The 24163-nt window shown below is 41.9% G+C and overlaps 1 protein-coding gene and 1 pseudogene across 1 annotated transcript in view; both read right to left on the bottom strand.

The window, feature by feature from the left end:
• Ep400 (E1A binding protein p400) overlaps positions 1–24163 on the bottom strand; it is a 107646-nt gene that overhangs the window by 61345 nt on the left and 22138 nt on the right. Inside the window, exons 3-12 of the mRNA XM_028777403.1 lie at positions 18169–18259; positions 16432–16539; positions 15542–15927; positions 11829–12125; positions 10639–10824; positions 7073–7213; positions 6453–6531; positions 4784–4833; positions 4180–4237; positions 1865–1954 (exon numbers count right to left, since the gene is read on the bottom strand). Coding sequence (XP_028633236.1) covers positions 1865–1954; positions 4180–4237; positions 4784–4833; positions 6453–6531; positions 7073–7213; positions 10639–10824; positions 11829–12125; positions 15542–15927; positions 16432–16539; positions 18169–18259 — 1486 coding nt within the window. The remainder of the gene's footprint in view (positions 1–1864; positions 1955–4179; positions 4238–4783; positions 4834–6452; positions 6532–7072; positions 7214–10638; positions 10825–11828; positions 12126–15541; positions 15928–16431; positions 16540–18168; positions 18260–24163) is intronic.
• LOC114629404 lies at positions 8151–8247 on the bottom strand (annotated as a pseudogene).

The raw sequence follows: 24163 nt of genomic DNA, 5'->3' as shown, positions 1-24163 counted from the left end.
GGCCAGGGACTGGAGATAGAGTTTAGTTGTAGAATGCGTTCCTGGCGTAAGGCCCCAAGTTCAATTCTCAGCACAAAAAAAAAAAAAAAAAAAGGTACGAACAAGATAGCTCAGAGAGTAAAGGCCATATACCACCAGGCTTAATGACTTGAGTCCAAACCCCAAAACTACATCGTAGAAAAACTGGCCACTCCTCCAAGTTATCCTCTGATTTTTACCTGTATGCCATGACAGATAAAAATAAATGTAAGTTTTTAAATTAAAGGTTTTTTTTTTCCAGACGATTTAGACTCTGAGTGTTAAGAAGAGTCATCAAAGTGTGAAATCGATTAAAAGAACAAGCTGCATGAGGCAAAACATGTTTTTCCATTAAGACATATAAACAAATAATCATAGACTTGTGTAATATGCCTATGTGAACTATGTGAATCTAAAGTGAACTTGCTCCTAACTGCCTTACCAGGGAAAGGGCAAGAAAGCAAGTTTCAAGAACCATCCATGTTATGGAAGAACAGAGATCATAGGACTCTTGTCTTGTTTACATGGTGTTTTCTCACAACATCTCATAAATCTCCTTACACAGCTTGGTTCATGGACTGCATTCATGGACGTAAGTCACACAGAAAAATTTCACCAATGTCTGAGCATTTGACAATGGAATTGTAACTTTTTTTAGTTCAATTTTTAATACCATCAAGACATAAACTCCAAATAGTTTTAAAACATTCAATAAGAAAATTGTGTATATTGTCTCGATTTTCATTTGAACCCTGTATTGCTTCTTATTTTTGTTAAGAGTTACAGAAGAGGTTGTGGGAAAATAACATTGTGCTCAGTTCTGGGAAATGTTTATAATTTTTATGTAATAAAATGAATGAGAGTTTTTTTTTCAAAAAAAAAAAGGTTTTTTTTCAATCAAACACTATATAAGAAGCCATCTTTATGATCAAAGTATAAAGAATTTGTGTCCCCTGGCCCTGGGGTGAAGAATCAACAGTTAAGAGCGCTTGCTGTTCTTACAGAGAACCAAAGCTGAGTCCCTAGCATCCATGTCAGAAAGCTAACAGTCATCTATGATTTCAGCTCCACAGGATTCAATCCCTCTGTAGTCACTAGCACTCATGCACATGCCCACATGTAAACACATACCGACACATAATTAAAAATAAAAAGTAAGACAAGAATTTGTCCAGAATATTTAAGGAACTCAGTTAGAAAACCTCACAACCAAATGAGCCAAAGACAGACATGAGAAAAACACACCTCATTGTCATAGAACTGCTCCTCCACGCCACTAGGGGTCCCTATCATCACCACTGGCTCAAAGGCTAATAACAGTACGACATGTGGTTTGGCACAGCCAACTGTATGAGCTACATGATTCTACAGACCAGCCATGTGCCACCACTGACATACATAGAGTCATCTGTGTACAAACGCCGTAGAACAAGGGAATACCGACAGCAGCACTGTTGGAATAAACAAGTAACTGATGACATTTTATATGTGAAACAGTGTGTAGAGTTAAAAAGTGTTAACAGCAATACCCAACAATCTGAAACTACTGCGCAGAACCACTGGACAGGAAGAACAAGACACACCTTACAACCCCATTGTCAAGGAATTCTGCTTCAGGCTCAAACAAGTAGCTAGGAAGGCTCACAGAGGTGAGAAAAAATTCAGGAAGTGATCCCCAAAAAGTCTAGGTCAGCTGTGATCCCCAGGACAGAAGTAGCTTAATACTAGAGATCCGACCCTTGAACTTGGCAGCACAGTGTTCCACGTACTGCTGTCATTTGCATCCAACACTACTCTCAGACCTTCCTGGGCGACTGTTTAATGTAGTCTAACAGTGACAACCTACCTTCTTTGGCCAGATTAGTAAGTTCTGTGTGGTGGTCTACAAGCCCTTCGTGTGCTTCCTCCTCTTCAATGGTCTCTTCTTCATCTTCCACTAAAATAGTTATCAGAGATCAGTCAGGCTCATGCAAAACTTCAGTTGAGCTCAACACTTTTAGGCTTCAAAACTGTTCTAAGAACTGTTAAAGAAGCTGAATGTAAATACTTTAATTTTTCAGGTTAATTCTGAAAATCATTGTTAAACAAGAAACAAATGGGAAATGTTTTCTTTCCTGTCAGCCTGCCATCCACAATTTGGTTCTTTCAATATACAATGGCCCTCACTAGCTCAGAATGCTGGTTAACTTCTCACCCACTAGAGAACCACCACAGAGAGACTACATACTTACTTCCCATAATGCATGCTTTCTAAGAACTCATCACTGCCTACCACAGACAAGGGACACAACCCACACCAACTCACACTCTCAGCCCTAACCCTGGACCCTGGCCCTTTCCTACCACAAAAGTCAGAACTCTTGCAAAGAACTATTCAGCATCTTCCAAACACAATTCTTCATCACTAGGCAATCTTAGAGGTGAGAGGGTTGGCTAGAAAAGCTACACCCTCCCAGCTCAGCAGTGTTCTTCATCTATCTTCTTCTTGTCCATACTATTCGATGAACTTTCCCTTCTCAAACACACATATGTACATGTGGACCCCCTACATGTGCACATGTACACACTCTACCACATCCCCAAATTCCTCAGTTCTTCACTACAAATCCTCTAGCACCCATCAAAGTTGACAAGGCATTAGATTCTACATCCCTGGACCCAGGACACATCGAGTCCTAAACACAAAAAGCCTGGTGCAACCTTACAAGACAAGCCAGACCTGTCCTGAAATTTTTTTCTGCCATTTTTCTTGAGTTACATTTTTCATGTAACTGAGTAGATGGCTTAGGAGAAAGAATAGTAAATAAGTGCGATGGCTAGGCTGATGTCCCAACTTGAGGACAGCCTGGGACTATGTAAGGTAACAACATTACCACATGCCTATCAGGAAAAGCACTTACTACTGCTTATTCCTACTTTCCCTAAATTAATCCACTACCTAACAAGAGGATGCCCACAAATCAGCCAAACAGTCACATCTATAATCTACAGAGAAAGTCATCTAAAGCCACTATACAAGGTTAGATGCTCTCCAGTCCCTTTTCAGTCATCTCATCCACTGCTAGCTGCACTGATAAACATACCCTAGCCTTCCAACATCAACAGGCAGGCAGGAAAAGAAAGGCAGAAACGCAGCCCAGATCCTTCTAAGAGGACATCTGCCTGGCTGGAGGTACCAGAATTGTGCCTGTCTTCTATGTTCTGCCAGCTTCAGGGCCAGCAGTCAGAGCTGTGAGAGTAGCTAGAGACAGAGAGTAGCTAAAAGAAGGGACAAATGCTAAGGCAGGAACACACATGAAAAACAAGAGCCTTTTGAAGAACAGCAAGTTGCTATGTCAACGCAGGGCTATGGAATCCAAAGTCTGAGCTCCAGTGGGCCACTGTTACTCGTTGATTTATCTTTTGGAGTGAAATTTAATCCTGATAGTTACTACACTAGTCATATGGCCAAACCCTCCCAAACAATAATCAACCCATGGTAAAACCTCTAACTTTCAAAGTCTGGAAGTTTACACATTCCCAGTCTAGCCAGTAAAGTTACAGTGCGGCTGAGACTCCCGGGGACTCACTAATATAGTACATGTTGTATCACACACTGTCATGTGTTTCCTCTAACGCTATCCTTGCTTCCTTCCCCTGTTCCTACAACCAGGAGCCAGTACACATTTGTTTGCAAATAGGTCAGAAACCACGGACACAGTCTGATCTCAAGTCACTCACACTGGTGTTACATCTGTGTTCTATTCTGAACCCAGTGCCAACATTTTAACAGGACAGGGGCTTCTCCAGAAGAGCCCAGCGTAGGAACTGTGGTGGGCACATCTACCCAAATGTACTAAGGGGTCTTTAGGACAGGATCAGACCTGGCCCTGAATCATCTTTGTGTACCCCAAAGGCTTTCCTTGGTTTTTAGAGAATCACAAAATAAGATACCACCAAATTGTTACAGAAACACCCCAAGTTCTCTAAGATACCAAAAGTTACTCTTTTTACACAAACATTCCAGAATAAATACCAAGATTAAACTTTCTAACCAACTGAAATAAATTCACAGTCCATGGTCAAAGTCAGTACAGCCAGGCACTATGGAAACACAGACTGCTGCACATTCTGCTTGTGACCTCAAGGCTCTAATAAAGTATCAAGGAGTAGAAACCAGACCTTCATCATCAGTTAAAGATGTGCTAGCTTTTCTTTTCCTTCCAGATATTCCTCGATCCTGAAAGAGAATAAAAGTCATGTGAGATGTAGCAACACAGAATCAATGTCAAGGCTCAGGTGTCCATTAGCAGATGACCAGTGGAGAGCATCAAGGCACCTGTGGGCAATCACAGCACCACGGAGCAGAGTGAGGATGCAGACCTCAATCACTGTGCTCAAACACATTCTCTCAACTAGCAGATTCATACCCAAGTACAGCTGTTAAATGGCACACTGTATCATCATCATCTCCTCCTCCTCTTCCCCTTCCTCCTCCTCCTCCTCCTCCTCCTCTTCCCCTCCCCCTCTTCTTCCTTCTTCTTGTTTGTGTTCTTTTGGTTTATCAAGACAGGGTTTCTCTGTGTAGCCCTGGCTGTCCTAGAACTAAGTAGACCAGGCTGGCCTCAAAGTCACAAAGATCCACCTGCCTCTGCCTCCAGCATGATGGGATTAAAGGTGTGCACCACCCAGTGCTACACCATTTTCAAAGCACACGGATTTCATAGATTTCTCCAGGTAATACGAGACCACTATGTGTCAGAGCACAACAAGAACCTGTACTTACCAAATAGTGTTCTGGTGATGTATCAAATCCCTTTAATCTGGACTCTTTCCCTAAAAAGACAAGAAATACACTATTTTCACAAAAGCTGTAGCAATATAATGATTTTTAACTCAGCAAGTGCTGTCTCCTTATACAAGCTGAGTCCTATGGCTGTTGACACTCAAGGACAGGAAGTACAAGTTCCACCTCCTCCCCTGGAGAATAAACTCAGCCTCATTCCTTTCAGTAACCTAGGTCAGCTGTTTTCATATTATGGCTTTTTTTTTTAAACACTTATTGGTTTGTTGTTGTTGCTGTTGTTTGTTTGTGTGTTTACTGGACTCAGAGTCTCACTGACTGAGTTCAGGCTGGCTTCAAATTCACATACCGCTGCCTCTAATTGCCAAGTGCTGGGATTCTGACTTGTGCCTCATTGTGAAGCTCTCTTTACAGTGTCGACTTCTCATTTAACAGTTCTATAACTTTAGTCTCTCAGCTGCTCCCTCACCAATAATATGAAAGGTATAAGGCCTCCTGGAACATTCCAAAGACTAGAGAATGCAGTGAATGCCACTGGTGTTGATATACATACTCAGTAAGTGGGGGAGCAACTACTGCAAAAATATCTCATAGAGCAAAGGCACTGCACCAGCCCAATCCCCAAAGGGCCCTATGCCAGACAGATGAGTCAACTGGTTTGTTTACTGACCAGAAACAAGACCTAAATTCTGAAAGCATTCAGAGTTGACCAACTTTGGGGTACTGGCACATACAAAAGAGCTAAGATTAAAAAAAAAGATTGCTGCTGGGCCTGGTGGTGCACACCTTTTGATCCCAGCGCTGAAGGTCAATCTGATACCTACGTACTGAGTTTCAGGTCAACAAGAGTTATAGAGTGAGATCCTATCGTCCCCCTTCGTGTGTGTGTGTGTGTGTGTCCACAAAATAAAAGATTTAAGCACAGCAAATGCATGCACATGCTCTCCCTGACCAACGAGGTCTCTAGCCAAAACCAGGAAGCTTTGTAAAACATAATCTGAAAAATTCAAAGCCTGTGTGTATGTGTCCTGGAAGATAAATACAAGGCCTGATATTAAGACTGTCTTTAAATGCCTCACAAAATGGCTCAAAAAAGCACCTGCCATCAACCTGACAGTCTAAGACCAATAATCCCCAGAACCCATATAACAGAAGAACCAAGTTGTATTTAGAACTCCACAGGCACATGGTAGCACACATTCACCCATATACCTCATACAATACAATAAACCTGCAAAAACATTTTTAAAAAATCATAGCTGGAGCGGGGCAGTGGTGGCGCACGCCTTTAATCCCAGCACTTGGGAGGCAGAGGCAGGCGGATTTCTGAGTTCGAGGCCAGCCTGGTCTACAAAGTGAGTTCCAGGACAGCCAGGGCTACACAGAGAAACCCTGTCTCGAAAAACCAAAAAAAGAAAAAAAAAGAAAAAAAAAAATCATAGCTGGACCAGTAAGAAGATCAGAAGGCTGAAGACCCATACCACCAAGCCCGACAGCCTGAGTTTGATCCCTAGAACCCACATGATAGGAGAGAATCACTTCCACAAAATCGTCCTCTGAGCTTCACACATGCCATGTTCCACACAATTATCTTCCTCTATCCCCACACCAAATACGTAAATGTAATACAATAACAGTTTTAACATCATACCTCTTCTGGAAACTTTCTGTAAATTTAAGGCTTTTTTCCTTTTCTCTTCTAATTCTACTTGTAGTTTTATTTCCACAACCTAAATACCAAAGAGAGAGAGAGAGAGAGAGAGAGAGAGAGAGAGAGAGAGAATGAATAAATAAATAAGGAAGTCATTAAGGATGCAAACTGTACAATTCTGCACATAAAACATTAAACAGCTAGTCAACCTCATTCACAGCATTGAAGGAGAAAATTCAGTTTGGTGCTATAAGTTTATCCTGCTCAAATCCTACTAGTTAGTAAAAATTTGAAAGTTCTTAAAAGAGAGAAAGAATATGTAGATGGGAACAGATATCCTGAAAAAGACTTTACTTTTGATGCCCACAGTACACCAAGAACTACCTGACAGGCCTTCATTACTTTATCACCTCAAAGCTGTGGCTTCTGAGGGTACAAAGGTAAGCAAAGAGGTCAGAATGGAATCATCCTGAGCCTTGCAGAAGGCTGAGTAACCACAAGACCCCTGCTGCACACGCATGCATGCTGGAGCTGCTGAGGCTCGGGATCCTAGTGCACAGTCTCACAGTTCGGACACATTTTTTTTTTTTTTTTAGATCCCACTGAATTCTAGCATTTACCTGTTCAATATTTGACCAAAAATATTCTATTTCTCTGGCAGTGGTGGCAGCAATGCGCCTCAGTCTGCTCTGTTCTTCCTTTTTCCCTCTTTCTTCACGAAGTTTCTTTTCCTCATGATGCCGGGCTACAGTTCTGACAAGCTGGCAAAGGAAAGTTCAACAATTTGTTGTACTCAGGCTGGCAAGATGGGTCAGCAAGTAAAGTACTTGGTACCAAGCCCGATGACTTGAGTTTGAGTCCCCAAGAACCATATGGATTGGAAGGAGAGAGAGCCAACAACTCCCAAAAGTTGTTCCCTGACCTCCACATACATGCACACACACAGAGAGGTTAAACTTTAAAAATTTTAAACTTTAAAAAAAAAAATTGTATTCTACAGGATGCCAGGAAAAAAAGAAGATAGAAAAAAAATAAGATTTTGCAGTAGTGGCCCACAACTTTAATCCCAACCCTCAGACAGACAGATCTCTGAGAGTATGAGGCCACCTTGTCTACAGAGTGTGTTCTAAGATACACAGCCAGAGATATACAGTGAAACCCTGTCTGGAACAAAAAAAAAAGATTTCTCAGCTTAGAGTTACATGAGGCAGGAGGCTGGGGTGGGAGGATTACAAGTTCAAGGCCAGTGGGGTCCACAGAAAGAAACCATAACTTAATAAATAAAGCCACATATAATTCACTGTCAGGTATATCCTCCTACGTTCCCAGGTGTTTGAGATGAAAACACAGCTTCAGGCAAATAAATACTTTCAATTTTATTTTTTGCCTGACTTTTCTAGAAAGTTATCTTACTATTTATTTCTCTCCAATATGAAACACTATATGGTACTACAAATCTTCTTTCCCTGTAATCACATTTCATTGCATGAATGCAGCTAAATGTCTTAAGTTTTAATGTACAGAAACTGTTGGGTTAACATAACTCACATCTTCCCCTAAGTATAATGATGTTTATGTACTTATTTTTGAGACAGGGTTTTGCTGACATTTTAAAAATTCTTTTTATATTTATTTTCTTTTTACTACAGCATGTGTGCATGTATGCATGCAGGTAAGGGCATGTGAATGTTTGTGCCCTAAAATATATAACATTTCATGAATCTGAGTGTCATTCTTATGCAGGAGCCATACAAATCTTCTCTGTATTTTATTATACGCACTGCTGAAGCAACACTGACTTTTTAAAAGATGTATTCATTTTTATGTGCTTGAGTATTTTGCCTGCCTAAGGAGACAAGAAGACATCAGCTCTTCTGGGAGCAGGATTACAAATGGTTATGAGTAACCCTGGAGGTGGGCACTGTAGTCAAAATCAGGGTCCTCTGAAACGGCAACCAGGACTTTTAACAGATGAGCTACCTTACCAGCCCCCAAACTGACATTTTTCAAGTTTTCTTTTTTGTTGTTAAAATATGTCTATTTTTGTTGTTGTTGTTGGCAGGGTCCTATGAAGCCCAGACTGGTCTCGAATGCGCTATGAGCCAAAGATGATCTTGAACTTCTTACCCTCTTACAAGTGTTATGATAGATCACACATGTGTATCACTCCACCTGTTGTATAGCGCTGAAGATCAAATCCAGGGCTTCCAGTTTGCTAGGCAAGCACTCTCCCAAGTGAACTACATCTCAGATGGAAGATCTTACTTTTGTTTATTTTTAGGAAACAAGGTATCGGGGCTGGAGACATGGCTTAGTGGTTAAGAGCACTGACTGCTCTTCCAAAGGTCCCGAGTTCAATTCCCAGCAACCACATGGTGGCTCATAACCATCTGTAATGGGATCCGATGCCCTCTTCTGGTGTGTCTGAAGACAGCTACAAAATATATATATATATTTTGTAATATAGACCACAGTATAGACCAACCTGGGTCTTTTGTTTTGTTTTCTATTTTTTTGTTTGGTTTTGGTTTTTTTGTTTTTGGTTTTTGACTAGCCTGGGTCTTGTTTGTTTGTTTTTTCGAGACAGGGTTTCTCTGTGTAGCCCTGGCTGTCCTGGAACTCACTCTGTAGACCAGGCTGGCCTCAAACTCAGAAATCCACCTGCCTCTGCCTCCCAAGTACTGGCGTGCGCCACCACTGCCCGGCCCAGTCTGGGTCTTAACTCACTGAGTTCTACTTGCCTTTGCCTCCCCAAAACAGGGATTATAGTCACAATCCACCATCTCTGGCTTAAGACTTTAATTTTTAAACATGTATTTGCATATTTTGCCTGAATGTAGATATATGCACCATGTGCACCCCGCAGAGCCAGAAGAGAAAGTCATCACCTGGAACTTGAATTATAGATGGTTATGAGTTCCCATGTGAATGCTCTTAACCACTGAACCATCTCTCCAGACCAACCTATCAGTCTGTGGGAATACTCTAAATACCTGGCAGTCACAGCTCCACAAAGTAGGACAACTGAAGGTAAGAACTGACTCAGTACTGAGCACATGCCTTAAGTCATGGACTACCTCATCTGATATAGAAAAGCCATAATGACACCATGCACTAGTCTCTCACCAATCCTCTCATGGCTTAGCTCTCCTTAGAGATAGCATCTGTCTCTCCTAGTTCTAGTGAGAAGGAAGAGTAGCTGTAGGCTTACCAACACTAAGGACTATGGATTCTGTGCTGCCTTCAGCCTACCTTACCCCACCAGCCAGTTCTTGCATGCCCAGCCTAGAGTCCACATGCCCAGTCTCCAAGCTCTCAGCACTAGTCCATGTGTCTAACCCACTGCTCACATGTCCACTTCATTAGCTATATATCCATCCTAACTAGGTTTGCGTCCACATGTCCAGGACCATATTCCTTTGTAACAAATATTTAAAAGGCTTTGGGCTTTTTTTTTAAGTGTCTATGGATCTAAGCTGAGACGCTTTGTCTCAAGCTTTCCATTCCTAAGCCAGATAAAGAAAGAGAAGAGTTAAAAGATGAAAGTGCATAGGCCAGAGGACAAAGGATCTATCCTAACCTTGAGTACAAGGAAGGTAAAGAGAGAAGCCTGGGCATGAAATCAATGCTCCATGATGTGTGATAGGAGGCGCGGTTGCCTACATAATGAAAGGATAGCTGAGCCCCACCCAGAGGCCAGAATTTTCCAGAAACCTGTCTTATTTTCACTTTTGTAGAGTGAATAGTGCCATCTCTCAAGTCTCTGAAAGACTTGCCTGCTGTGGGAACAATAAAACAGAACAAACTCTCCAGGAGAACCAGAGACAGCTCAGCCACTCAGCAGAAGCAGAAGTGAAGGGAGGGGATGAACATATGACCTATCATCCTAGGCCTGGCTCTAACTCCCAGCCTTTGCAATCATCTGGCCAGCTCTGGATGCCCTGAAAGAATCCTAATCCTACTTGGCAAGCCAACTGGAAGAAAAAGGAACCCAATCTCTGCACTAGCACTGCAGCTGAAGGCTGTGTCTGCTCTGGCACTAAGGACTCTGTCTCAGTCAGTTACCAACTTTCTCCACACTCATTAGAATTCAAAAGTAAAGTCTTCAGGGAATGGGGCAAGAGTTTGCTACTTACAGCAATTTAAATCCCAACTACTCCAACAGACACCTATGTTTCAAACTTACCTTCTTAGCAGCAGCCAACTTCCACCTCCGCTCTTGGGCAAAGTCTGTGGCCATCCACTGCATCTCTTCCAGCAGATAGTCCCAGTGAGACTTCGAGCGTGGGGCCTCTTGAAGCTTCGGCAGTCGCCTTAGGGACCACAAGCCTTCCTTCCTTAAATCTGCTATTCGCTGATGGATCTGGTTTTCCTGTAAGGAGCATGGACGTGGGTGGTAAAAGTCAGCATGTAATTAAATGTACTCTGCTAAACCTTACTGTATAAAAGGCTCAGGAACTGAAAGAGAGAGACTCAAGGAGGCCACGGTTTGACATAAGTGTGCACACAGTCAGGAGGCTCTACAAGAACACAACAGAGAGTCAGACTCTCTCAAACACCTTCAGGAAACCAAGCAGTAGAGATCCTGCTGTCTGTAAAGAGCAAGACAGGCAGTCTAACCTGCTTGACCCAAGTCTAACCTGGCGGTAAAGCAACCATCTAGCATCCCAAGCACCAGTAAAAAAAAAAAAAAAAAAAAAAAAAAAAAAGTCAGAATGAAACTAAAAGAACCAAAGTTTACACCAAAGAACATATGAAAAAGAGAAACAACCATGGCAGAATTCACTTCAAAATGACCAAGAAGTAGAAGAATCAATGAAGACTCACTACAGAGTTCAAACCAAACCAGATAATAAACACTGAGTTTATACTAATCTAATGTAATGTATGCTTCTTTTAAATCCTTTGAGGAAGTTGAACAAAACAGTCAGCCAACAAAACCTAAGTACCAGGTACCAAGTACTGAGCGGAGGATGGGTGCTCCAGTCTGTCACTCCTGCATGAGTCCTACCCTTTAGCCATGACTGGAAGGAAATCAGCCTACCATGGTCAGATTCACCACAAGGCAAAGACATCCATGAGTCTAGCAGAAAAGGCTATATTATTTGGTCCCAGTCATGGTTTCTAATGATAATAAACCAAGTGTTTAGTTTTAAACTATCACAACCTTAAAATAATGAAACATATGTCACAAACCAGAATATTAGTGAGTCCCAGCTGTGTTATACAGTGACATACATCCTTATTTTGTTCGGCTACTCTCTTGGCCAGGTTGGGAGTAAGATCTCCCAAACCCAGAAACTAAAGGCTAGCCTAGGAAATAAGGAGATCCCCAAATCAAAGAAATATGCTCCATATTTGCCTATGTACACTTACCAGTGTTATTTGTTCTGCCAGCTTATCCTGAGAACCATCCTGGGATGAGGTTGCGTTCTGAGCAGGACTCTGTGGCTTAGGGGGAGCTGATACTGCGACCCCTGGAGACCGAGAAGTGATGGGAGACAGAGCCTTGTTGGTAGCAGAAGAGGGTCTGTTCACTGGTGAAGAACGAGCAGGCAAGGGTCCTGGACCTGAGCCACTCACAGGTACAAGGGATGAGGAAGAGGAGGAAGTGGGCAGAGACCGCTGGCAGGGCTGGGCAGAGTCCAAGGGGGGCCTGGTCGATGCCACTGTCTAGTGGGCAGAAGACAAGTAAATCAGGGTCAGGACAAGGCTTCTACAGGTTCAGAGTGACCAAATTCCAGAGAGCTCAGCCAGCACAGGCCAGCACAGTCAGTGCCTTCCTCTCCATGGCAACATATACACACAAAATTAATCCCAACACAAACCACAACTCAGAACCACAAGAGAGATGGTGTCCAAAGATTAAATTGCTGTTCTACATAGAATCGAACAAAAGCTCCATTAAAAACTGCACTTTTGTGGTATATTATCTCAGAGCTCACGAAAGCTTTTCCTTTTCTTCAGCTTTTTCCCTCTTTTAAAAAGTAATTTGTTTGTTTTCTTTTCCCTTAAAGCAAACCAAACAAAACAAAATTAAAAAATAACAAAACAAAACTCCCTTGATTATATAACCTAAGTAGGCCTTGCACTTTTCCTGGGTCAGTCTTCTGGGCCTGGGATTACAGGTTCACAACATCATGTGCAGTTTTGTTTTTTTTTTCCCTTGCATTTTTTGGAAGATGTTGTTTTCTTGTAATGCTTTTTGAGACTTAATTGGCAAGTTTTACTTTTAATTTGTAGGGTAAGTTTAATTTGTTTAATAAGTTTAATTTAAAGGTACAGAAGTAAGGAAAGGCAGTTTTGACCATGAAGTCTCAAGAAAAGAAAGCTGCGAGAGGCCATATGCCTGAGCACCAGCCTTTCATTCATCTCCCTCTGTTCACTGCATGTACAATGTGACCAGACAACGCACACTCCTGTTGCCATGACTTCCCCATCATAATATACCCTCAAACCATGAGGCAGAGTCCCTTCACCCTTTAATTTAGAGCAAAACAAAATCTGCACAAGACTTTTTATTTTAGCTGTAGAAAAAAATAATGAACTGCTAAACTAGACTTCATTTTTTATGATATTTTTATGTGACATCATCTAAGTGTCAGCTGAGCTCATTGTTTTTATGTATCTTTTTTATGTATCTTTTTTAAAGATAAGAGCTCACTATTGTAGCCCGGGCTGGCCTTGAACTCTCCATTCTCTGCCTCAGCCTCTTGAATGCAAAGATTACAGGCGAGAGCCACCATGTCCCAGCTTGGTGTCTTGCATCTTTTTAACATCCACGTATGTCTCTGTGGCAGGAAGGCTGGAGAGGTAGAAAACTTTTCTCACTGTCCAGAAACCACATTCACAAAAGGGGCCTCAACTCCAGCAAGTCTGTGTGAAATTCTCCCAGGAGCCCAGGAAGGAGGCCACTTAGAAAGCTAGGAATAGACTGGCAGGAAAAGGCCAGTCAGGACTACCAGGACAAGGAAGACTCAGTAGACAAAGTCTCAAGATTTAATAATGACCCCAATGGTTAAGTGTCTACTTCATAGGGCCCAGAAGGCACATATATATGGAAATAAAGCTTTGTGGGAATGTAGCCACCTCTATTTACTCACACATTGTAATGTTTTCAGGAACAAAGCTGAGGGACTCACAGAATAAGAATGGCCTGCAAAGCCAAAAACTTTCTCCTAAGGCCCTTTACAGAAAAGAGGGGTGAGTCCCAGTCTAACTCGTAAGAAACAAGGGTCTTTCCCACCTTCTACCACCATACTGGGGATTAACCCTAAGACTTCCTACATTCTAGGCAAACAGTCTACTCAGCTTCCTTTTTACTTTTTGCAACAGGGTCTGTAAGTTTGCCAAAATAGTCTTAAGCCTCCAATTCTCCTGCTTCAACCTCCCATGTAGCTGTTATTTCAGAATTGTGTTATGAGGTCTAAGTAATGGGTTTCTATAAATTTATGGCTTCATTTTATTTTATTTTTTAAAAGATTTTATTTATGTGTCTCAGTGTGAGTATGTATATGTACATGAATATAGGTGCCCTTGGAGGTTAGAGAATGTTAGAGCCCATGGAACTGGTCTTTCACATGGTAAACCATCCAATGTAGATGGTGCAAGCTGACCTCAGGTCCTCTCTGCAGATCCCCTCTGCAAGAGTAGTATGTGTACTATGTATGTACATACTAGTAGTATGTATCACTGAATCATCTCTCCATCCCTGTACAGTTTCTTAAAAGGTATCTATCATAGCTGATTCTTTTAACAACAAAGGCAAAAAATAAAGGTAAGAAAACCCAGTGCTGCTCTAAGTCAGGACTGTGACTCCAAGAGAAAAAAGATCACTCTCATGAAAGCCACAGGAAGCCAGGTGTAGTGGTGCATACCTTTACTCCCAGCACTTAGGAGGCAGAGGCAGGTGGGTCTCTGAGTTCAGGGATACACAGAAAATCCTGTTTAGGGAGGGAGGAAAAAAAGGAAGGAGAAAAAGAAGGGAAAAAAGAGAAGGAAAAAATGTCAGCCAGCCACCAGCCAGCCATGGAGATGGAATGTAGTGGCCCTGGGGGAACCACCATCCTCCCTTAACCAAATCTGCAGGAAGCTTGCATACCTGACTGCCTCAAAACTCTAGAATAACCCAAGAGCTACACAGAGCCCTACCACTTAGCTGATGACAAGGCAAGATTGTAATCTTGTGGCCTGAACTTCTCAGAAAATGGGAATAGCAATTCCACTTCACAGAATTGCCAAGCAGAAAAACTAATGCCAATGAACTCATTACCACAGCTCATGGACGTGGTCAGTACAGGTTGTTCTTCCCTTTCTGTTCCCATGTGTTTTCAATCCTTACTATATAGCCTAACTAGAACTTAAAGCTCTTCTGAGTAGCTCCCTGACTAATATGAGGAAGGTGAGAGCGAAGGGGACCAGCACTGACTCCCATCTATGCTCTATAGCTGGTGTACTGACACTGCGCCATCTCACTGGACTCCAGGAACTGGGTAAGCACTCACAAACCCACATAGGTGTAAAATCAGTCAGGAGGAGCAGCATGCTCAACACCACAATAGGCACAGTGCTGTCCACACAGGTGGAATTCACAGTACTGGAAAAAAAAGAAGAGGTAGCAGCAAAGGAGGAAGCCTAGCTAATGGTGAAAAACCTGGCTTCACCCTTGAACAAAAGCTAGAGTCAACACTGAATTGTCACTTCATCTCTTTGGGTCAGTCCCACAGCTTTCAAGACTGGTAAATTGGTCACCATCTAAGAGTTCCCAAAAGACCAAATGGGGTGACGAACACAACGCTCTCTGAATAGCATGTAACTCAACAGGTCGAGGCTTTCTCTACTAACAGCAACAATAATAATGGTTTTCTATTACTTTAATGATTGTTATTACAAAGCCAAATAAAATTAATTTGCAACTGCTACAATAACCAACTGTGCTAAGAGGGCAGGTAAAGCTGCTTCCAGGAATGTTCAGGTTCAGCGCAGACCACCCTACCAAATACCTAGACAGCAAGCCAAGCCACCTTTGCAGACTGTTTCCTCTTTTCTTCTGCACCTCACTAGTAAAACAGCCAATGTCCACAGAGTACCTGGGTCTGGGAGGAAAGCTGAGAGGTCTGCATCTGCGCCTTCCCGGGCATCGGAACATGTAGGGCCGGCTGGGCAGGCTGTGAAGAAGGAGCAGGGAGCTGGCTGGGCAGGGGGGCAGGGATAGGGGCATTTAGCTGTTGAGTCTTCACTGGGATTTGGAGTTGAGTTGAAGCCTCCACCATCTGTGACTGCTGTGAAAACTGTAAGGTGGAAGGGAGGGCTGTGGTTGGGACACTAGCCGGAGGCAGCCTCGCAGGGAGCTGTGGTGGTGGGGTATGCAAGCTGGCGGCGTTCTGCACAGGAGGCCCTGTGGTAGGGTCATACTGCTGCTGACTCTGCTTCTGTCCAGTGAGCTGTGTGGCCTGAGGAGTTGGGGGCATCCCTCCTGCAAAATAAGAAAGAGCCCAAAGCACTGACCTCAGTGCATAGCAGCTTCTACCAAATGAGCCACAATGACACACACTGAACACTCTGCCTCTCACATAAGAACTGTTACAGTCAAAATGGGAGTGTCCTAGAGCAGACCTAAGGTCAGGATGAGCACACAAAAAAAGGAAAGAATGCACCCAACTATTGCAAGTTAGTACTAAGCAAAATAATCATTAAATAACCGCAGGGTATCTGACAGCAGTTAGCAATTAGGAACACAGAAATAAAATCACCAGAAAGCACAATGCAGAGATGTATGGCTTCCACTAGAATGTCAGGAACCTGTCTCTGGGGGCTTTCTCAATGCTGAACTGACTAGGGTGCAGAGACATGTTCCCATGTGGGAAGTTCCACGACCATTAGACTCCCTTGACTGCACAGCTCCAATGTGGGCTGGGCTCCAGGTTTTGGGCATTCCCTCAAGACAAGCTAAGAGCACTGCTCTACTGCTGGGTCTTACCTTGGACTGTTGGCATTAACTGCTGCAGAGGGACTCCTGCATTCACCCCTGGATGCTGGAAAACTACCCCTGGATGACCCACTTCAAGACGAGGTCTCTTAGACTGCTCTAGAATAATTTTCAAGAAAGGTGTCGTTTCATGTAAAAATAAAACCATAGAAGTAGTAGAAAAAACATATATAAGTGTTTTTATAATCTTTGAAAAGGGAAGCCCTTCTATGCTATAAGGGATAGGTTGATATAGTTTCATTAAAATTTTGCAAGTACAAATAAAAGCATCAAACAAAGGCCAAAGGACAAGAACTGAGAGACACTGCAACACGTGACTGGTAGAGGCTCACTTAACCATTCTCAAAGCACTCACAAATAACATAAGAAGTTTCAATGCCCAGAACAGTGGACAGAGAACATCAACAGCGAGCCGAGAACAGGGTCACAAATAGTTAATGAGAAATAAAAGCTCTTGTGCAACTTTACTCGGAATCAGACATTCACATCAGAACAGCAGGTGTGACTTTTACCCTTAGGTCAACAACCAAAGATTACAAGATTTATTAAAGTAAGGAAAATGGACAGATGTGAGAGAAGCAGAGACTACTGACAGTAATGGAACTGAACACGCTTGCTGGCAGGCTGTCAGCAGCACTACATCTTATTCCTCAGGGACCTGGGAGGCTGTTCCTTCAGATCAGCTACCAGATATGACAAATGAACATTTCAGACTAAATGTTAAGTCTCTGTTCATTCTGATAGAAAAAAAAAATGTGGTGATAACCAAGAAAGACTAGTAAAGACTAAGAAAAGACAACTGTCCAAAGCCATGTGTAGTGGTACACACCTGTAAACCCAGCACTGAAGAGCCAGAGGCAGGAGGGTTCAAGACCAGACTGAGCTACATTGAGAGTTACAGGCCAATCAGGTCTCAGAAGACAGTACATAATAATGACAATGATAATTAGTAGTAGTAGTAATAGCAATAGCTTTTATTATTATTAAAGGTTCATCCACACAATGGAACATGGTGCCGGGGTGCAGACAACAGGAGAGTCGGGTGCATGAAGTGGGAAACTGACCTATTATGGTCAATTTTTTTTTTAAGTAACTGTCTATACGTTTATATCTGAATTTTTTCTTATGTAAGAAAATTCTGAGCATGAACATCTTTGAGAATCACAAAATATTGACAGTGGTCCATGCTGTGGTTGCAGAAGCAGACATGAAGTCAGAGGCAGCTATGTGTCACCTTCTTGAGCCTCTCACATTAAAAAGGAGGGAAAAAAGGTGTCATCACATTATGGATAGAGGGGGAAGGCAGCTTAAAAAGAAGCTTCCACCAGGCAGTGGTGGCACATGCCTAATCCCAGCACTTGGGAGACAGAGGCAAGCAGATTTCTCTAAGTTTAAGGCCAGTTGGGTCTACAGAGCAAGTTCCAGGATAGCTAAGGCTACCCAAAGTAACCCTGTCTCAAAACCAACTAATTAATTAATTAATGCTTCCAAAGGTGACTATGCAATGCTAACAGTGAGCCTTACCATAATGGTTGTTCATGGGAAGTTAGATGGAATGTATAGAATCAACTGATAAATTTCTAATTTCAATACAGATAAAGACTTATGCAAATATTTCAGTTGATAATAACCCAAACAAAAATTAACTTTGAAAGTAGAAATTAAGTTCTTTGGAAACATGTGGCAACTAAACTGCCACTGCACTGTTGGTCATGCTGGCGTACGTACCTGTGGGTGGCATCACCTGTTGCCTCTTAAAGGGGTCGGCTTCTGTGGCACTGCCAGGCCCCACCACTAGGCTTCCAGTCAGAGCTTGGTGCTGGAAAAAAATAAAAATAAAAAGGAATGAGATTCTTATTGTTATAATAGACATTCTTATTGTTATAGCCATCAGAAGAGTAACACACACTACACCTACCATACCAACCCCAAACACTGACCTTACTCCTTTTAGTAAGGAAGTTGCTACCTACCTACCTACCCAATTGTCTTTGAACACACATACATGTAATGTACATTGATGTATCAGAATTTAAGATTCTAACTTACCTCTGAGGAGAAAAAAAAAGGACTTGTAAAGACCCATTAATTCTGGTTTAAATGGAATTTCAAATTATCACAGATCTACAACTTTTGAAACTAGCTTAATTACTAAATAACAAGAGGGCTAAACTGGGAAATCTTCCTTTTAGATCTGAGGCTACAGCTTTGGCTGACTTAAAATTATACACCACCTGGCCCAATTTCACAACAAAAGCTCAGTAATACAAGGAAAAGTATAGATGCCTTCCTACTGGAGAACACATAAAAACCTTAACTAGAAACAATCTATCGCTCTCCAAAAAAAAAGAAACAATCTATCCTGAATCTTCAAATGATGTCTTTTTTGTTTTATATATATATATACATACATACATAATATATGTACGTACATATGTACGTGCATACACACATATATGTATGTATATATGCAAATGAAATATGTATGTAATTTAAGTAAGGCTTAAATAAAGTAGAAGAACTCAATCTGTACAAGCTATATGGTTTCAGCTACCTGCATCTGACATTCTGTAAAAGGTAAAGCTACAAGGACAGAAAATGTTCAGTGGTTACAAGAAGTGGGTAGGGATGGGTAGAATGAAGCATGTCTTATCCGATCCAAACCTACAAAAAGCATAGAAACAGGAGGGTGTCACAGCATAAACTACTATAAACTCAGTACTATAAACTCTGGATGACAATAATGTCCATGCAGGATCAATTAAACAAGTGAACCCCTGTGGGTGGTGTCAATAGGAGTAAGGCCAAGTGAACACCCGTAGGTGGTGTCAATAGGAGTAAAGCTACACATGTGAAATGTGAAAGACAAGGAAATGGTTGATTTGGACAATCTTTTCCTTATTTCTATTCTTCTATAAACCAAAAACTGCCCTAAAATAAATAGCCAGGCTTGGTGGTACATGTCATTAATCCCAGCACTCAGGAAGCAGAGGTGGCAGGATATCTCTAAGTTGAAGCTACCCTGGTCCACATAGTAAGTTCTAGGCCAGGCAGGGCTATAGAGTAAGGCCCTGTTTAAAAATAAATTTAAGAGACCTTAAAGCTAGGTGGAACATGCTTGTAATCCCAGCACTCGGGAAACAGAAGCAGAAAGATCTCTTAGTGGGAGACCACCTGGGCATGCACAGCAAGACCCTCTCCAAAAAAATAAAAAATAAAAAATAAAACAATCAAAAACCATGAAAGCAAAGAGTCAGACAGATCTCCACCTGAAAACTGTCCCTGCCATCTCAGCAGGTCTCAAGTAGCAGTGCTCCCCAGTAGCTATAGGCTATGAAATCTATCTCTAAAGGACTTGGGTCTTCCAATCTTCTCTGTGGGGCACCTTAAACATCATTTGCTGGTACTAACCAAAAGACTATGTCATGTGCATGGTACTGAACTGCCTCTAGGCCTTGGGGTTTGGTCCTTGCAATCCACAGTGAGCACAGAGGTGGTTCATATTTAACAAATATAGGAGGAAGAAAAGAGAGAGCAGGAGACAGTGTGCTGACTAGTCTTTAGTCAACCTGACATAGGCTACAGTTATCTGAAAGGAGAGAACGTTAATTGAGAAAATGTTTCCATAATATCTAGCTGTAGACTTTTCTTAACTAATTATTGATGTGGGAGGGCCCAGACTATTGTGGGTGGGGCCATCCCTGGGCTGGTGGTCCTGGGTTCTATAAAAAAGCAGGCTGAACAAGCCATGTGGAACAAGCCAGTAAGCAGCATCCCTCCATTGGTTCCACAACAGCTTCTGCTTCCAGGTTCCTGCCCTATTTGAATTCTTATCCTGGCTTCCTTCAGTGTTACATTACAATGTGGAAGTGTAAGCCAAACAAACCCCTTCCTCCCCAACTTGATTTTGGTCATGGTGTTTGGTCACAGAAGCCCTGAGACAAGAGGTAGACAAAAAGAGAAGAAAGTAATGATCTAAAAAATCAAAACATATTAACAGTGGCTTTCTCTGTAAGTGGTGCACTTTTCTCAGTTTTCTAAATACTCTCAAACAAATGGGTAACACTTACATATCCAAGACAGTTAGTCTTTAGTGAAAGGTGGCTTTCATGTAGGAGTGACCAAGTAGTCTGTATTAGAGGAAACATACTACAAATAATCATAAGCTCTAGGTGAAACATCTAAACAATAAAGAGATAGGTGATACAAGAAGTTCTGGAAAGGAACCTAGCAAGTTTCCCAAAGTTGGCATGTGGCATGAGGGCAGTCCCCAAACTACACACTGTAGAAGGATGACAGGAAGAGTAGAGACTGCTGGACAGAGGAAGCCCGTTCTCCTTGCCTAGCTCTGACTGGCAGGTGTTAGAAGTATGGCTGACCATTAACCACACAGGCAGACACACACCCAGGCAGCATACAGAGACCAAGATAAGAAACTAAGAGGTTAAGTATCACCTGCTTTAAAGGAGAACAAATTTGCAGCTACAACACAGTATCCAGATAGAGTAGGCCACAACAGTAATCCTAATACTCAGGAGACTTCCACTATAAGGTCAGCCTGGACTACATGAAGAAACTCTTGACTTTAAAAAAAGTCAGCTAGGAAGCAGTAAGGTAGCTCAGCAGGTAAAGATGCTTGCCACCAAACCTGATAACCTGAGCTACACATGAGAGAGCCCTGATACACACGAGATAAGAAAGCAATCAAGTTCCCTGGGTTGTTCTTTGAACTACATACATATGCACACATATACACAATGAATGAATGAATGAATGAATGAATGAATGAATGAATAAATAAATAAATAAAATGCATGTTATTCAGAGCCTAAACAACACAGCATGAGAAAGAACACTGGAAGGAATGAAAGACAGGTAGCCTGCAGAAGATTCAACTCAAATGATTGCTGCCTATAAAAGAATGTACTTGCCTCCTCCTGGAGGAAGACTTAACATTACCAGGAAACTGCTGGCTAAATGTCTGGACCATGGCTTCTGTAAGCCTGGTACTGTCATCAAAAATAGAATGGTATCAAGGAAGAAGAGACCTTTAAAGACATCTGTAAGTAGAAAAGACTCAGTAACCTGTTGTCTCTTAATTCAAGTTTTCAGACATCGGAATTTGGTACAGAAAACACAAATATAAAACCCGCCTGAGCCTTCTTTTCAAAAGCATGTCCAGTGGAGCTGGAGAGATGACTCAGTAATTAAGAGCATTTTCTGCTCTTGTAGAGGACCAGAGTTTGATTCCCAGCACCCACATTGTAGCTAACAAGCCTCTGTAACTCCAGTTCCGTGGTATCCAATACTCTCTTCTGGTTGCCATAGGCAACAGAACAAATGTGGTACATATACATACATGTCAACAGAACACTCAAGTACATAAAATAAAAATCTTAAAAAAAAAAAAAAAGAGCTGGACTTGGTGGCACACATCTTTAAAGATCCCAGGACTCAGGACACAGAGTCTATGAGTTTGAGGCCAGCCAGGTTTACATAGTGAGACCCTGTCTCAAAATAAATAAATAAAAATAAAAAATAAAATAAAATTCATTTTTTAAAAAACATGTACAGTAAAATAGATTAAGATCCCACATCATCGCCGGGCAGTGGTGATGCACTCCTTTAGTCCTAGCACTTGGGAGGCAGAGGCAGGCAGATTTCTGAGTTCAAGGCTAGCCTGGTCTACAGAGTAAGTTCCAGGACAGCCAGGGATACACAGAGAAACTCTGTCTCAAAAAAACTAAAAAAAAAAAAGAAGAAGAAGAAGAAAGAAAAAAATTCCCACATCATGCCTATAACCCTTCCAGTATATACATAAAAAATGAACACATTCACAAGATATATACAGAGACCTCTGGATCTGTATTCATATTAGCACAAACAGCTGCATAAACCAAAATCTATCCTGAAATTCTTTTTAGAATGCTTAGTGTAGCTGTCAGAACAACATATGTAAGAATATGAAGGCTGGGATATTCATATATATCCATCAATATTCTTTGCTAAACATGATGTAACATATGTCAAGGCCCATTCACTAACTCTCTTCTGACTCACAAATGCTAATACACCCTTAAGAGTACTTCCCTATGGAGACCAAAAGCCTAAATCTGAACCGGCTAAATGGACTACAGCCCTCAAACTGAAGGAATACATAAAGAAGTAAACCATGTATTAGTACACACGTAATGCTAGCAGTTTGGTCACAGAGGCAGGACTGGACTGCTACAGTTTGAAGTCAGTTGTCCTCTGACCCCCACATGTACACGTGACTTTAATTAATCATATCATTCAAATGGCTATGAAATACTAAATGACTCATTCCAAGTTTCTGTATTTGAAATTTTGCATAATACTCTGTGAGAAGGAAAATGGAGAAAGTCACTGCATACCATTGAAACACCACTAATAGGGCAGAGGAGATGGCTCAACCGCTAAAACACGGAGTGTGCAAGTCTAAATAGCCTAAGCCTGGCCCCCACGGTCCCCACATAAAGCCTGATGCAGTGTGTTCAACTAGTCCTTCTGTGACGAGATGAGAGGTAGACAAAGCACTGACATGGTGGTTAGTACACATCTTTAATCCCAGCACGTGGGAGGCAGAGGCAGGCAGGGCTTTGTGAGGTCCAGGCTAGCCTGGTCTACATAACAAGTTCCAAGATAGTCAGGGCTACACAGAGAAATTCTAAAAAAGAAAAATGACTCTTAAAAGTTGTCCTCTTATCTATATACACATACACAGAGAGTGAGAGAGAGACAGAGAGAGACTGAGACAGAGAGACAGAGACAATGAATGAATGAATAAATAAATAAATAAATAAATAAATAAATAAATATTTTTATAGACATTTTTTGAAGGACCAGGCTGGCATGGTGTGTGGTTCATGGCCTTAAATCTCAGCAAAAGGGATTTGCAAAGAAGAAGCAGTATGAATCCAGCCCGGTCTACTCAGAAACTTCCAGGCTAGCCAGGCAAGCATGGTGATTGTCTACCTCTTTTCTTTTTTTTGGTTTGGTTTTTCGAGACAGGGTTTCTCTGTGTAGTCCTGGCTGTCCAGGAACTCACTCTGTAGACCAGGCTAGCCTCGAACTCTCGAACTCAGAAATCCGCCTGCCTCTGCCTCCCAAGTGCTGGGATTAAAGGCGTATACCACCACCGCCCAGCGATTGTCTACCTCAAAACAAAATAAAAATAAGCAATAATCAAGAACAATTGGATTGGGACCAATGACTACACACTTAAGAAAACTCCTAATGTCTCCTTCATTTTTGGAGCCATATCACCACTGACAGACTTCTCTAGTGTATCTGCTGAGTTCTGCTTTCTGATGAATCTTGACTTTGTGGCACATCCCTGATTCCCAAAGAGCACTCTGGTTGATACTCTTCTGCCTCAATATACATAGCCATTGGCCCATGCTGCTGCCAAAGGATCTTTGGTTCCTTCCAGTTAGGGATACTTACACACAATGCTGCTTGAGAACATCACTACACCTATGCTCTGGTACACACAAAATCCAAAAATTCCTCAGGCATACACTGATGAGTCAGGGACATGCCCATCACTCATCTTTTCCAGGTGAAACAAAATGTCTCCTCTTGCCTAGATCAGGCATACTCCACCAAAAGAGGGTGAAAATCACCACATACTCACATAAACACATACGCCTTGCCTAGAACTCATCTCTGATCACTGAGTATGTTTAAGTGTGAATGTGAA

Source organism: Grammomys surdaster, unplaced genomic scaffold (genome assembly GCF_004785775.1).
Source record: "Grammomys surdaster isolate TR1022 unplaced genomic scaffold, NIH_TR_1.0 309, whole genome shotgun sequence".
In the NCBI taxonomy this organism is placed as follows: Eukaryota; Metazoa; Chordata; class Mammalia; order Rodentia; family Muridae; genus Grammomys; species Grammomys surdaster.
This window is presented reverse-complemented; position numbering and strand designations above follow the sequence as displayed.